The 16,490-nt window shown below is 51.6% G+C and overlaps 1 protein-coding gene across 1 annotated transcript in view; it reads right to left on the bottom strand.

Moving 5' to 3' along the window:
* Nucleotides 1-1,815: 1,815 nt before the first annotated feature.
* The window catches only part of DHX30 (DExH-box helicase 30), a 22,637-nt gene continuing 7,962 nt past the window's right edge, over nt 1,816-16,490 (bottom strand). The window contains 14 exon segments of the mRNA XM_010177783.2: nt 1,816-2,299; nt 3,485-3,624; nt 3,792-3,895; nt 4,298-4,455; nt 5,130-5,289; nt 5,372-5,565; nt 6,070-6,151; nt 6,669-6,875; nt 8,649-8,824; nt 9,987-10,091; nt 10,854-10,932; nt 12,095-12,276; nt 12,279-12,903; nt 15,275-15,427. Coding sequence (XP_010176085.2) covers nt 2,064-2,299; nt 3,485-3,624; nt 3,792-3,895; nt 4,298-4,455; nt 5,130-5,289; nt 5,372-5,565; nt 6,070-6,151; nt 6,669-6,875; nt 8,649-8,824; nt 9,987-10,091; nt 10,854-10,932; nt 12,095-12,276; nt 12,279-12,903; nt 15,275-15,427 — 2,601 coding nt within the window. The 3' untranslated portion in view covers nt 1,816-2,063.

Raw genomic sequence — 16,490 nt, 5'->3', positions numbered from 1 at the left:
GGTCACTGCCAGACCCCAAACCAAGGGGGCTGCTTTTCCCAGACTCACATTGGGTCAGAAACCCCCAGATTTGGGGTCAGAAACCCCCAGATTTGGGGCAGCCCAGCTCACACAGTCAGATGGGGGTACCCACACCCCTCTCCCCTTGCTGCTGCTGCTCTTCCTCCTCCCAGGCAAAGGAGTAAGAAAACAACTTGTTTCAGACTTTAACTATTGAAAAAAAATAAATGGAAAAAAAGAAGGAAGAGGACAGAGGCAGTTACTACTCTATCCCTTTTTATTGTCTTTAATCTATGTTGTAAAAAGATCCAGTATCACGTAACAGCCACTGAAGTATCCCAATATCACACTAGTTCTGAACCATTTAGACAATAGCTTAGGCTTTTTTTTTTTTTTGTTTTTTTTTTTTTTTCTTCTTTTTTTTAAACCTGCTGGAAGGGAAAACCATATTGCCCATTATACAGGCCAAAAAGAAACAAACACTGGTCAAATAATAGTGACAACCTCAAGCAAGTGAAATGAAGATGAGAAGGGTTTGAGTGAACACAGGCTGCAGGACGCCCAGGGGCCCCCACGGCTCCTCGCCCTTGTGCTTGTCCCCCCACAACTGCTGGGGCCGTGGGGCTCCTGCACACCCCGGCTCCAGTCCCTCAGCTCAGCTCAGAGGCCACAGCTCCGTTCGTTGAAGCCCATGACGAGTAAATTAAATCTTAGTAGAGAACAGCAAAGGGCAGCCCCCGAGGGATGGCAGCTCCAGGGCAGGTGTCACTCCCAGGGGGACAAACAGCCTCGCACCCGCGCTCGGCCGACCGATTTCTGTCCCTTCTGTCACGCCCCGGCTGGCGCGGTCCAACCTCGCCTCCGTCTCAGATACAAAGAGCATAAGAAATGGTGAATAAAAAGAAATGATCCCAGGCCCAGCGCCCGCCTGGCGCTCAGCAGCCGCCTCCGCTGCCATTCGCAGCCCCACGACGCTTCCACCCCACGAGGGGACAACCAACCCCCCGGCTACACCCCCCCACTGCCGGGTTCCTCTCCGCGCTGTCCGGCCCGAGGCCTCCACCCGCGTTACAAACATGAACGAAGCCTCACAACAGCCCTGTGAGGTAGGTCTCTGTCTTCATGTGACAGGGAGTCCAAGGCAAAGCTGGCATTCAACTCCAGGCGCCTGTCGCAATCCTCCTTCCACAGAAACATGGTCCCTGCTCATAGAAAACAAAAGAATTGTGTGCCTCTGCTCCTGGCTTCCCGCAGGAGAACGCTCACAGGCAGACCGACGTCTACAATCGCGTCCTGTGGTGCACAAGTTACAGGGATCCGGCCTCCTTGACGTAGGGAGAACAAGAAATTTAAAAATAAAAATAAAAATAATAACAACGGAAGAGGACAAAAAGTACAGGCAGATTGGGAACGACAAGTCGCATCTCACACTTGTAACGCCACGGCTGCGCTCGCGCTGTGGGGTGGCAGGGCCCCGCTGTGAGTCTCGGAGATCCTGCGTGGAATGTCACATCCATCCGGCACCTTCAGGGCTTCCTCCCTCCCCTCTGACGCCCTCGGGGCAGCCGGCGCGGGGAGAGCGAAGATGAGGAACACGATCACCACCCTGCACCGGAGCTGCTGGATCCACGCGCTGCCCGGCGCCCGGAGCGGGAACAGCCACGAGCCGAGACGTGCGTCCTCCTCTTGAGCCGGGAGCAGCTCTGGCAGTGGAGCTGCTCCAGCCCGGCCCCGTGGGGAAGGGGCAGGGGACGGCCGGTGGCAGCTGTGTCCTCGCTGTCCAGTTGAGGGACCGACGCCGTTGAGAGCGGAGGAGGTGGGTGTCCACGAAGATCACGGCGTCAGGGTCCATCGGCTCTCCCAGTCCGTTCCCGGAGGTACTGCGCTGGCTCTTCCTCCGCGGTGACCATGCACGGAGCTGACAGCAGGAGATTCAGACAACATTAATCTTCTAGGATGGAGAGAGATGACTTCACAAGGGATAAATAGAACTTTTATTTAAATAAACATTTGTGAACATCTTTATACAAATTACAAGTCCCCACACAATCCTCCAGCTCTGCTTAAGCGCCAAAGCTGCCAGGAGGGCCTTTGAGCAGATCCACCAGGATGTCGAGGAGTTGGCTGTGCTGGTGGTGCAGGTCCCCAGGGATGGCGGCCATCTCGTAGCACAGGCACGTCTCCACCATCTTGGAGAGCGAAACACGGAAATCACGCAGCAGGCGGATGGTGTAGGAGTCTCCCTCCAGCACCAGGAGATCGCTGTCTGTCAGGGAGACCGTTGCTCGCCAGCCATCATCTTAGAGGGAAGGAGAGAGGAGGTGAGGAGCAGGAACGGTGCTGACCTCTTCCAGCCTGTGCTGGCCACTCAGCCCCCTCCACCATTGCTACCAGAGGGACTTGCAGGTCCTCCCCACACACTCTGGGGACTCAACTGTGACAAAGAATTCCCACAAAAGCCAGGAAGCACTCTGACCCATCACAGAATCCCAGAATCACCTGGATTGGAAAAGATCTTTAAGATCATCAAGTCCAATCACTGACCCAACACTGACAAGTCCCCAACTAACCCACGTCCCATGTCCCCACACTGGGATCTTCCCACTGTTTCCCACAGGAGGTGACTGACTGCGCAGCCCATCTGAGCTCGAGGGCGAGAGGCCAACGGCAGCGCTGCCAAAACCCCATGGGCTGATCAACACAGCTACAGGGAGAAGGGCTCGTTCCTCCGTCTGTTCAACCAAGGCCCAAGGGACAGGCCAAGAGGAAATGGGCTCCAGTTGTGGCCAGGGCAGTTGAGATGGGATGTGAGGAAGAATTTCTTTGCTGCAAGGGTTCTGAGGCATTGGCAGGGGTTGCCCAGGGCAGGGGTGGAGTCCCCATCCCTGGAGGGATTGAAGAGTGGTGTAGACACAGTGCTGAGGGACATGGGTTAGTCATAGGGGACTGGTCAGTGTTGGGTTCATGGTTGGACTCCATGATCTCAAAGGGCTTTTCCAATCCAGGCCATTCTGGGATCCTGTGATTCCTCCCCACACACCAGCCGTGGCTGAAGAGCAGCAGCTCAGCTCCTCACTCCCCAGGGATGAGCCTGCAGGCACAAGCCCGCTCTGCTCAGCCTGCCCGTGGCTCGGGTGCCTTGTCTCCCTGGAGAGCTACAGCTGAGAACAGCTCAGATCATCACCTTTGTGGCCCCATTACAACAAAACCCAGTGCCAAGCAAGAGGTTTAGAAAGCCCGAGAGGGCTACGGAGGGAGGTGGTTGAGTCCCCATCCCTGGAGGGATTTAAAAGCTGGGTAGATGAGGTGCTCAGAGATCTGGTTTAGCAGTGGACAGGTACAGTTGGACTCGATGATCTCAAAGGTCTTTTCCAACCAAACAATTCTATGACTCTATGACATCTGCCCAAGGGAAGAGGTAAGAGAGGAGAAGCGGGGTCCCTGTGGTGATGGGTGGGGCAGGAGCAGCCTGCAGGGCACTCACCTCGGACGTGGATATCTGTGTCGGTCATGAGGAGCACGGCCAGCGGGTGGACCTGGGAGGAGTCCCGCACAAACACCCCACCGTTGGACTTCACTGCCATGAAGTAGGTGAGCCAGCGGCTGTAGAGCTTGGATGCCTCCCTGCACAGGGGAACAGTGCTTCTTCAGCCGCGGGCAGAGAGGTGTCATGCTCTGGTACCGGCACGTGTCAGACACGGAGCCATGTCCTCAGCATGGCCAGCTGGTGCTGTGAAGCACATGGTCCCCACCCTCCCACGGTGACAGACACACCTACGTGGATCACCCACCTGTTGATTGTTGACTTGTGGAGCAGAACGGTGCCAGCCTTTGTCCGATACGCATAGCTGTTGGGTTTGAACTTCCCTTGACGGGTCACTTTACCTTGTCTCACCTGAAATGAGAAGAACATCTCAAAACACCTGCACAACCAGGAGGCACTGTCCATAGCCAGCTCGGCTCTCCCCACAACTGTCTCTCCTACGTGGGTGGAGGGGCAAGTACGTTCCTCCACTTCCAGAAGCTCTGCTGTGTTGTTGGAGTACATACATGGGTGTGACCAGACCTGACAGCCACTGAATGCCAGGCAAGGGGCAGCAAACAGGAGGAGGAAGATGCCACCTTGATGGCTCCCAAATGAAGCTACAAGAACCCAAGTGTGGACCTGTCCAGGCAGCCTGCCCAGGACACACATCCCCAAGACAGCACAAGCATCTCTGGCACCTCAGTGCTTCCCTGTGCTACCCACAGTGACCAGCAAACCCAGGAGAGTGATGGCAGAGTGAGGAGCCAGTACCTGGATGAGGTTGGGGTAGAGCCCAGCCATGAGGACACCCTTGACGAGTTCCTCCTCTTCACTGTACTGGTTACATACAGAGGAGGGCATGGTACAGTCAGATGGGGATGACACCAGGAAGGCTTCGTAGAGGTTCTCAGAGAATTGCTTGACAAGGCCTGTAAGGAGACAGCCCCAGGGAATGAGATTGGCCCTGTCCTTCACCCCATGGAACGAAAGAACCTCAGCAGGGCAGCACCAGCTCCAGCCCTTGGTGCTGGGACAGGAGACCTGTCCTGCCTGTGGCCTCCCTGTCACCCAGGGCTGCACCTGTGCTCATGAGTGCCAAATCCTGAACCTGCACCCACTCCAGTAGTCACCTAACCCCCTTCTGCACCACGTTCTGCACCAGTGCTTCAGCCTCAGCAGGGAACAGAGGGGAGAATCACAGGATCCCAGAATGGCCTGGATTGGAAAAGACCTTTAAGCTCATCGAGTCCAACCATGAACCCAACACTGACCAGTCCCCTATGACTAACCCATGTCCCTCAGCACTGTGTCTACACGACTCTTCAATCCCTCCAGGGATGGGGACTCCACCACTGCCCTGGGCAACCCCTTCCAATGCCTCAGAACCCTTGCAGCAAAGAAATTCTTCCTCACATCCCATCTCAACTGCCCTGGCCACAACTGGAGCCCATTTCCTCTTGTCCCGTCCCTTGGGCCTTGGTTGAACAGACCCACCCCCACCTCTCTCCACCCTCCTCCAAGGGACTTGCACAGAGCCACAAGGTCTCCCCTCAGCCTCCTTTTCTCCAGGTTACACAACCCCAGAAGCAGGTCTGGGACTCACCGTTGATGAAGCGAAGGCTGGGGCCGTACAGGTAATAGTCCTGCAGGTAGTTATCCCTGGCACGGCTGTCTCTGCGCCTCAGCACCTCCTCCCAGCCGGCCACAGCTCTGACAAAGGCGAGGTGATCGCTCCCGCTCTCCCGGCTCAGAACAGCCTTGGCCTGGGAGACAGAGACACATGTCAGCCGAGCTGCAGCTTCTTCCCTACCTGCTTTCTACCTTCTCCTAGGAGGGGCTCCTCACCTTGTCCACCTCTGCACGGTTTTGCAGGCTGCTGCTGAAGGGGTCCCGGGTGAGGCAGGAAACGATGACGAGCAGAGGGTGAAGGCAACGGTAGATGGACGCCAAGACGATGGCCTTTGCCAGCCGAGGATCTGTAGAGATCTGGGCAAGGCGTTTGCCCAAAGTGGTGAGGGCTTCTCGCTGGTCCAGCACTCCTGCAACAGAACCACCCACGAGGGTGCATCCATCAGCTCTGAGTGGGGTGAAAGTGGTGGCCAGTGGCTTCAGGGAGCTGCCAGGAGAACCTCCCTACCAGACTTGGGAGATCTGGTGTAACCTCTAGAAGAGGCACAGGTGCCTGCAAGAAGCACCCAGAAACTCCCAGGTCTAACTGATCTGAGGCCAAAGAAAAGGCTGTACCAGCCAGATGACAATCCACAAGACTCCAGTTGTGAACTCCAGGTCACAATTTCCCTTCTTTCTCTACAATCCCACCCTTTTTTTGTTAAGCTTTGAGAAGTTCTCCCCACTTCTTGAGCAAAGCAGCGTGGGAAATAAAATAGCACCACAACGTGTGTGGTTTGGAAAGTCCCCATCAGCTGCCATCTCTATCTAGGGACAATCCTACTCAGTCTGTCCCACAGGATCCTCCCACTCCCCATGTTTAGACAGCAAACGTGTTTCCATCACACCCACACCAAGGCACAGCATTAGCTCACCGATCTCCTGCAGCAAGATCACTGCTTCATCCACAGCTTTGATGTCAGGGCTGTCCAGAGCCTTGGAGAGAAATTCAACTGCCTGCAACACAGCAGGGGGGAAAAGATTAAAAAAAGGGCATGTTTCCCATACAGAACCCCAGAATGGCCTGGATTGGAAAAGCCCTTCAAGATCATAAAGTCCAACCATGAACCCAACACTGACCAGTCCCCTATGACTAACCCATGTCCCTCAGCACTGTGTCTACACGACTCTTCAACCCCTCCAGGGATGGGGACTCCACCACTGCCCTGGGCAACCCCTTCCAATGCCTCAGAACCCTTTCAGCAAAGAAATTCTTCCTCACATCCCATCTCAACTGGGCAGTGAGCCCTGGGGACACCACTGGTGTAATTGAAGACACTCTGTAATCAAAGTCATCTACACATTTCCTGGTCTTAACTTCCCCAGACTGCACTGCATTTTGGAAAGCAAGACAGCATCTTGGGTTTTCCCTACTCCTGTCTGTGATCAAATCACATCTCTGGAGTGGGCAGCAGGCAGGCTGCATCCAGGTGGTTCAGTCAGCAGCCGTCTTGCAGGCACGTCCTGTGCTTACCGTTTTCTCTGGCATGTGGATCTTGGCCTGGACCACCAGGTTCTCCAGTGGGGTGCGTAGGATCTCTGGGACCTGGTAAGTTGGCATCTTGTCCAGGCGGCTGCGAGGGAAGAGGTGATAGGCAAATCCCGACTGACAGCGGCCGGCACGCCCTCGCCTCTGCACCACGTTTGACTTGGACACCCACACTGTTTCCAAGCAGGACACCTTGGAGAAGAAGGATTAGGTATGAATGCTGTCACAGCTCTCTGTCCTCTTTAAGTGCAGCTTCCCATCCAGTCCACAGACCTCAGAAATGCCTCAGGACTGATCAACCATCCTGCTAAAGGGCAAGGGAAGCTTTTCCCACTCTTCTGCATCTTGCAGTGCTGGTCTCTAGCAGGCAGCAGCGTGAAGGTCTGAGCTGGATGAGTCCCTGATGCCATCTGCAGGACACCTGCCCTGGTTCCCATCATGGTGCTCCCCAGGGGCTCAACACGCTGCTCTGCTGGGAGCTGCCTGTGGAATGTGGTCCCCACCTCCCCCACGCTAGTGCTGCTGTGAGTCAGCACAGGAACTGCCAGCTCGGTGTTGTGAGATGAACTGGGTTAAAACTGGGCAAGCAGAAAAGGATTGTTTTAAAACTAGAACTGTTCCAAGGTGTGAATCCTCACCTGGCCCTGGAAGAATCACACAATCTCAGACTGGTTTGGGTGGGAAGGGACCTTAAAGCTCCTCCAGTCCCAAACCCCCTGCCAGCAGCAGGGACACCTTCCACTAGACCAGGTTGCTCAAAGCCTCATCCAACCTGGCCGAGAACACTTCCAGGGAGAGCCAGCCACAGCTGCTCTGGCCAACCTGGGACACTGGCTCACCACCCTCACACCAAACAATTTCTTCCTCACATCTCAGCTCCAGCTCCCCTCTGACACTTTCAAGCCATCACCCCTTGTTCTCTCACTCCCTGCCCTTGGCCAAAGTCCCTCCCCAGCCTTCCTGGAGCCCCTTCAGGTACTGGGAGGCCACTAGAAGGTCTCCCCGGAGCCTTCTCTTCTCCAGGCTCAACAGCCCCAACTCTCTCAGCCTGTCCTCACAGCAGAGCTGCTCCAGCCCTCGCATCATCCTGGTGGCCTCCTCTGCACTGGCTCCAGGAGCTCCATGTCCTTGTGCTGTTGGTGGCCCCAGCACTGGAGGCAGCACTGCAGGTGGGGTGTGAGGAGAGCGCAGCAGAGGGGCAGAATCCCCTCCCTCCACCTGCTGCCCACGCTGCTCTGGGTGCAGCCCAGGACACGGTTATTGGCCTCTGTGCTGCCAGCGCACGTTGCTGCCTCATGTCCAGCTTTTCACCCACCAGTAGATGTTCTAGAAGATGTTCTAGCACAGGGAGGGGAAGGGGCAGCAGCATATGGCCAGAATTCCTTCTTCCAAGAGCAACAATGTCAGAGCTGCCTTCACATTGATATGGAAGTTTACAGACAAGAGCCTTCGCAGGGCCCAGCACCACCAGAACCACAGCCTGAGATCAGTGTAAACCTCCCCCTTAAAGCTGACTAACAAGATTTAGGGCACTGGGATCTTGCTTCAAAGAAGAGCAGCAGCTAATAGGTCAGAGCTGCCCTGCTTTGGCTAGAAAGAGGTTTACAATGAAATACTAAAAAAAGGCAGAAAGCACATGGAAAAGGTACATGTTAGAGGTAAAAAGATGTTAGATGGTGTAACAGAGAGATAGGAAGGGAGCAGGAGTTGCCTTAAAGTTCTTTGAAGACACCAGACTTTTGCCTGCTCAGCAGAAGTTGATGGGGAGCCTGGCAGGGAGCTTGGTAAAGGCAAACACTCTCTGAATGATGAGTCAAAGCCTCTGTCCCCAAACAGGGACACAGAGCCAATGCCCCAAGGGCCAAAGGGGAAGCAGTTCTATCATCCCATTAATGGCATCTCAAATGTTGGTCTGAAAACATCCCTTAGCTGCAGTATGTCCCAGAGGTGAGAAAGCATCAGTACCTTGGTCTTTAGATCGTAGCGTTCCTCCTTGTGTGTGCCACTGTCCACCACGTGGACAATGTCATTGATGGTGATGGAGGTCTCAGCGATGTTGGTGGCCAAGACGATCTTCCTGACTCCAGGTGGAGGCCGCTGGAAGATGTTTTGCTGGTCCATCATGGGGATGTTGGAGTGCACTAGGAGATTAAAACAAAAAAAACCAAAACCAGTGAGGTCCACCCTGCTGAGCTGCTTTGCAGTACAAGGCCAAGGCGGGCAGAGATTCTCAGCCCTTTTGTATGGTGACCTCCCACTTCTGGAAATGTGGGGACAAGGATGGGGACACCACGTGTAATACTGATGGTCACTGTCAGCAGTTTCCTGCCAGCCAGACCCCAAGAAAAATCTTCCCCACATCATCAGGGAAAGCTTCCTTTCAGTAGCTTTCATCTATGGCTCAACATCAGCAGGAGCTCTGATCACCAACATCAGCAGGAGCTCTGATCACCAACATCAGCAGGAGCTCTGATCACCTCCTGTCCAGAGGGGCTAATGGCACCACCAGAACATCCCTGGACTTCAAGCAGAAGTCCTGCTCCCTCCCACAGCCCAGTGCTGCAGCTCCCCCTTTCCAAAAGGCCTGTGGGGCAGAGGAAGGAGTTATCCTCATTGTCATTTGGTTTCACATGCTGAAGAATGGTTATCAGCAAGGGCCTGTGCCTCTTTTATATCACATCTTTGCCCTATGACAGATGAGTGATGCAGAGAAATTCCCAGCAACTGCACAGAACAGCAGGGAAGCACAAGAACATGCAGATTTCACAAAAGAACACCTGCATTTATTAGCAACTCAGCTGCTCGAAAGCGTGCTCCTGGCTGGCCTTATTTAAAGTTTAATAGGGAGGACCATTAAAAAACAAACAAAAAACCCCCCCCAAAATCTTACAGCCTCCCAGAATAATACTGGCTTTTGTTATAAATCTCCCTCCTGGGATAGAGAATGTTAAATTCACTAATCAAAGCTGAGCTAGAGCACACCTCCATCCCACAAAACGGGTCTTGAAGATTATTTCTGTGCAGCCTCAGCATGCAGCTACAGCCATGCAGAATTGAGCAGATCCCTCCTCGCCTAATTCCAAACTGCTGGAGGCAAACAAGGAGCCAGTTTCTTTGATCACATACAGGTTTGGGTGGCCTCTGCTAGGAGGAGTTATTCGTGCTTAACATGCACAATTACACAACAGGAACGCAGATCAGAGTGTGGAAGCTCGCTCTGGGTCAGAGTACAACAGCTGAAGGGGCTCATCAAGTCAATGGCTGATCCATTCTCCTGAAGGTTGAGGAGAGCTGCCATCTCACCTGGTAAGACGAGGTACCGGCTGTTCTGAGATCCCAGCATCTCTAGCAAGCGCTGCTGCACTCCTTTGATCTCCTGCCAACCAGGGAGGAAGCAGAGGATCCCACCTGAAAAAAGACCAAGAGTTAAGAACAAGCGACCTAGAAATCCAAGGACTTTTCCCCAAGTGGAGACACAGAAACTGCTTCTGCTGCAAGGAAGGGACACTCGTTATTGTCCCAAGTCCACAGCAACCTGTAGCCAAAGAAGCCCTAAGAAAAGCAGGGCCTGGATCTGTGATGTCCCTGCCAGCTGATTCCAAGGAAACCTGCATCATACTTATCGTAACAAATGGCAGATACAGCCCTTAGGGGAAGTGAGACCCAGGGGAATGTTCATCTAGATTTCATCAGGACAAGGTTTTAAAGCTGGAAAGAAACCAAGCTACCTGTAGTTTGACAGTGAATATCTTCTACTAGCTTTGAAACACTTAAAACTCTTAGAAGTCACCTGAGAATCCTGCATTCTTCACAAAAACATCACCTCCCAGGCAGAGATATTTAACAGAGATGGGTCAACTAAATTGTGCAGCACAAGGCTGCAAATGCTGGAGCACAGACAAGTCTTGTCCTTCACCCCCTGAGGAAGGGCTGTATCTCTGGACACTGAGAACTCAGATGTTGTCTTTGCCAAAGACTCAGAATTAGCTCTTCCAACCTCTATGATTCTATGACTCTAAGCTCCAGACCACTCAGTTCAACAGGAATTCAAGGTGGCCTTGCAGAAGTCAGCTCAGCATCATGTTTTCTCTGCAAAGGGTCTGGGCTCTGCAGGGTTCACTTTTTTCCACTCCTAGCAAAAGAAGAGTAAGAGGGCAAGGCAGAACCTACCTGGTTCTCCGTGGGCATCAATCTGGAGTACGAGGTCAGTGATCAGATCAAGATCAAGGACACATTCATCATCTGATTGCTGGAGAAAACAGGACACACGCAGGTAAATGAGCAGCAATCTAGCAGAAAGGCACACAGGCTCCCAGAGCATCTTCTGGAGGGAGCAAACGCCTGTACTTGGATGGCCTGACCAGGACTAGGAGCCAGGAATCTCAGGAGCCTGGTTTTGGCTCCATCTGGAACCTGTTCTAGTCACAACTGCTGCCAGTTTCCTCTGCTGTGCAGTGAGAATATACAGTCCCTTTCCCATTCTCCAGATCTGGAAGCTAATTGAGCCTTGTGTCCCTCTACTGAACAGCTTCTAACAAGTAACAAAAATTAACATCGCATTTTTGGGGACAAAACTGTGCCATATGCACCTGGGACTTCAAATCCAACAGGCAGAGAGCAGCAACTGTTGTATCTCTCAGTAATTTGGAACATACCTATCAGCTTAAAAAGTGCAGGTAAAAAATCCCAGCCACAACAGAAACAGGAAGATTGCCCCGAAGGCAATGGGACACCCTCAGCAAGTTTGCTGATGATATAAAACTGGGAGAAGTGGTTGATCCACCAGACAGTTGCTCAGCCAAAGGGAAGGAATTCTACAGGCTGGAGAAATGGGCTGACAGCTTCTGGTCCAGCAGGTTGGACTAGAAAATGTCTAGAGGTTCTAGCCAAACTCAATGATTCTATGAGTCCATGACCCACAACTGAAGTAAGATTACCCACAGCAAAGAGTACACGTCTGGAGGGGATTTTCCAGAGGAATAGTAAGACTAGTTGTAAAAAGCAACAGTCAGGGAATCCAGTCACACAGGACTTGGGTAACAAACTGCTGTAAGCTGTGACCATCCCAGTCCTGGACCAGGCTCACGTTCAAGTCTGCATCTATGTATATACAGACACAAGTACAATGAGCTGTTAGCTTACTCAAACATAAACAAACTTCACATTAAAGAGGGACAAAAGATAAACTTAAGACTTAAATCTGAAGTCATCTTTATCCATAATTGAATCAAGATACTCTGGGATTCTACAAGGCTGACTTTACCTCACAAGGGTTGACGTAGATAAGCCAACACTGTGCAGCAGCCACAGGAAGAGGGAGCAGTTCCAGCCCCAAACTCTCCCCTGTTGATACGCCAGAACTCAGCACCTCATCCAAAGGAAACAGCATAACTACCACACTGCATACCCACCTTGATCTCGTAATGCCGGTGTCGGTACCGGCCCAGTTTGGCCAAGATCTCCTCCAGATAGTACTCCTTCACTGGGTACATGAAACCCGGCACCTTGACCACAGGGCAATCCCCAAAGTAATGTGAGAAACGCTGATTGTCTCCTGTGGCACTCATCAAAACCAGGCGTAGGTCAGGGTTGAGCTCAGCAGGATGAGCAGGAAATCAGTGTTGACGTCTCGCTCGTGGACCTCATCGACCACGACGTGGCTGACACCCTCCAGGCTGGGGTTCCCCTGTAGCTTCCGCAGCAGGATGCCCACGGTGCAGAAGAGCAGGGCTCCTCCTCTGGCAGGTGGCTTGCTCTCCAGTCGCACTTGGTAACCCACATTCTTCCTCATGTTGGGACCCAACTCCTGTGCCACACGTTGGGCGACTGAGATGGCGCTGATCCTCCTTGGCTGGGTGATCACTACGTTGCAACGGGCGCCACGTCCCTCCAGGATGTAGTGTTCCAGCAGGAGCTGAGGGATCCTTGTGGTTTTCCCACAGCCTGTGTCTCCTGCTATTACCACTACAGGGTTCTGCTCAATGGCTGAGAGGATGGTGTCCTTGTGAGGATCTACTGGCAGCGGGTGGCTCTCCTGCCATGAGGATCCTCTCCTTTTCCAGAGGGCCAAGAGATTCTGGCTAAGGCGCACTTCCTCTGCTTCCAACATGGGTATGTAAGTTTTCCCTGTGATTGCATCGCTGATCGCACCGGATTCTTTGCTCAGGTTCATCATGTCATCAGCAATCCGGGGCCTGGATTCCCTGATGTCCACTGGATACTGGGAGAGATGGAGAAAGTTGGCAGGGACAAAAAGATTAGTACCAGTCCTGAGAAGGACAGAAAGAAACAAGTGTCTGGGACAGACTCAACCAGACTGGCTTTGCAGTGACCAAAGTCTCTTCAGATTTTAGGTAATTCAGCCACTTGAATCCTGAATTGAGGTTATTTAAAGTGAGAATGAAGTTGGGCAGGTCCCTGTGTTTCCCTCACCGCGTCTCCTATTTTAAGAGAGGTATTAGTGCTGATGCCTGAACTGAGAGGCACAAAACAGTAACTGAAGATCTCCAAGTCGGTGGCTACACTGCACGCAAGTGATGTGAGGGCCCCTCAAAGACAACTTTTGGAAACTATCAAGTTACACCACCACCCTTCTCTCCCTCAGGAAGCCCAGACACATAACTGGCACAAAATGTAAGCGTTCAGCTAAGCCAGAAATATTCCATCTTGGCAAAAGAAAAAACAGAAGTCCCACATCCCGCAGGAAGAACTAAAAGGAGCAACAATAGGTCAGGAATTGTCTAGAACACAAATAAAAGCACTGGCACAGATGTTCATGGATTAAAAGTCGAGGTACAAATCAGTACTTTTGGATTGACAGGCTCCAAGCCAAGCCTTCCACACACGGTGTGACAACTCCTGACAAAGCAGGGGAGGCAGACCAAGCTCCTTCAAGATGCTGCTGTTTTTCTAACATTTTCTAGCCCTTAGTTCAGCCACTTCCAGCACATCATTCAGAAGCAGCTGCTGTCTTAGGAACAGTCTTGGCTTTGTAGGACATTCACTACTGCTTCGTTTACTTTATAGTATCTGTAAGACACTGTAAAGATCTCCCGAGATCTTTACTGTTCAGGCCCAAGAGTACTGCACACCTTTTGACAGCACGTTGCATGAACTTCTACTCTCAGAAATAAACTTCAGTTGGTTTGGAAAAAAAAGTTTCAAGGAGGACTAGAAAGAAATTGGACTGGATGATTTTTCGAGGTCCCTTCCAATCCCTAACATTAATTCTGTGATTCTGTGAAAGGGTGGCTGGAAATATTACAGAAACATTAATATATCCATTGATATATCCATTAATATATCCATTAATATATCCTTCTGAGAAGATGCATCTACTGTGAGCTTCTTAACTTGATACAGTTGCTGGTTTCTTTAGCATTTTCCCAAGATCTAGATGAGGTAATAAGCTGTCCAGCAGTGGAGGAAAAAAAAAATAAAAATAATTTTTAAAAAATCACAGCTACTAAGCTGTTTCAAGTTGTGAACATCAGTGAAGAAACAAAAGAGCTCACGAGCCCCACGGAGATGGAAATCATGGCTAGAGACTGCAATGATTTAAAATAAAACAAACAAGAGATAACTAAAGAAAGGCATTATTTAAACTGAAAGAGGGGAGGTTTAGATTAGATATTAGGAAGAAGTTCTTCACTGTGAGGGTGGTCAGACACTGGAACAGGTTGCCCAAGGAAGTTGTGGCTGCTCCTCCCTGGAAGTGTTGAAGGCCAGGTTGGATGAGGCTTTGAGCAACCTGGTCTAGTGGAAGGTGTCCCTGCTGATGGCAGGGGGGTTGGGACTGGATGATCTTTAAGGTTCCTTCCAACCCCAACCATTCTATGATTCTATGATTCTAAGTTGTGTACATCAGTGAAGAAACACAAGAGCTAACGAGCCCCATGGAGATGAAAACCATGGCTAGAGACTGCAATGATTTAAAATAAAACAAATAAAAGAGATAAATAAAGACATTATTTGCAATTACTTCAATAAGCTACACACATTTGTACCTGAGCTCAACCTCGTCTTACCTCAGCGCTAACTCCTGCTTTGACAGTGAATGCTCCTAAGGAACCCTGTCTCGGCACTGCTTTGGCTCCCATGGGTGTCTGTTCACCACTGCTCCACCAGGAAGAGGGATCTCCTGGGTGAAAGCACCACCAGGTGCCTGGGGACCTGCACGCACCACTAATGTACAATATTGTCAGAGACACTGCCAAGGGAAACACGCAAGTACCGGCATCTGGGCCTCGTAAAGCTACGAGGCACAACCAGAGTTTAATGGAGCCAAGGCCTGCACGAGGCAGCATCCCTGAGCCTACAAAGGAGGCTGTAAAGAACCCAAAACTGCACTCGGTAACATCCCAAAAGCCAAATACTGCACAAAAATGTCAGGGATGCATCTAGAGAAGGTCCACTGCACATGAAGGGGCTCCCTACCCCAAAGGTCAGCAGAGACTGATCAGTTTTTGCGCCAAACTATCAAGCCCTGGATTCCCTTGATGTTTTGAGATGAAGCTCTCAACCCAGGTGCAATTTCTGAAGTGAAATGGGATCAGCCAAAGGTGGTTCTTGGACAGCTGAACAAGCCTTACGTGATTCAGATAGTTCTCAATCTTGCGCAGGGTCGCCTCGGGGACTTTGATGTGGCAGGGTTTCCTCTGGTTCTCACCCAGCTCCCGGAGTGAAGTCATGTTGTACATAGCATGGCTGAGGGGGTTGTTGTTCTTGTCCACCAGGCCAAGGCTCTGCAAAGGAAGAGGCAAACAAATCTATCAGACATGAGACTGCTGCATATGAAGCGTTGGCATATGGAGCCCACGGGTCCTATGTGTTTGGATGGGTTAACTCCTTACCCCATATCCCAAATCCATCACTTCCTGCCTTTGCCACAGCAAGAAATAAGACACAATCCCATCTCAACTCTGGTGATGGACACATTGGAGCCAACTGCTACCTGCCCGCAACACAACGCTCACAAGAAGGTCTTAAACAGACCCACCAGCCACAATAGATCTGACAAAACCCTCTTGCAATGGCTGTGATCTCTCCTGCTGTGGTTCTGGTATATTGTGTCAATTCAAGAATAAGTCCTACACTATTTCTTGGACCTGCCCTCTGCTGAACTCCAGAGTCTGCAGCAAAATCACAGCAGCGTGTCTGGATTAGATCACCTGCAAGAATGAGAAGACAGTCTGGCTTAGTGGACAGCAACAAGGTGGCCAAGAGAACAGATACTTCCAGGGTGATCCCTACACATCACCTTGTTGAGGGCTCACAACAAGCACAACAGCCATCAAGGGTCATCACAGACTGGACACTAGAGGGGGACAACAGCAGTTTGGACTGAATCCTAAAGTTCAGAAATACATGTTCATTAAGCATGAAGTCAAAGATCAGACAGTTTCAGGCATCACTCCATTAGGCTCAAATATGAATCACAGAGAGTTTGAGTTGAAAGGGACCTTTCAAAGCCAGCGAGTAACCCCTGCAGTGAGCAGGGACATCTTCAACCAGATCAGGTTGCTCACAGCCCCGTCCAACCTGAGCTTGAATGTTTCCAGCGATGGAGCTTCTACCACCTCTCTGGGCAACCTGGGCCAGTGTCTCACCACCCACAGTGTAAAAAATTTCTTCCTTACATCCAGTCTGAATCTCCCCTCTTTTAGTTTAAAACCACTTCCCCTTGTCCTGTCACTACAGGCCCTGCTAAAAAGTCTGTCCCCTTCCTTCCTGGAGCCCCTTCAGGTACTGGGAGGCCACTAGAAGGTCTCCCCGGAGCCTTCTCTTCTCCAGGCTCAACAGACCCAA

Source organism: Antrostomus carolinensis, unplaced genomic scaffold, assembly GCF_000700745.2.
Source record: "Antrostomus carolinensis isolate BGI_N321 unplaced genomic scaffold, ASM70074v2 scaffold9851, whole genome shotgun sequence".
Taxonomy (NCBI): Eukaryota; Metazoa; Chordata; class Aves; order Caprimulgiformes; family Caprimulgidae; genus Antrostomus; species Antrostomus carolinensis.
This window is presented reverse-complemented; position numbering and strand designations above follow the sequence as displayed.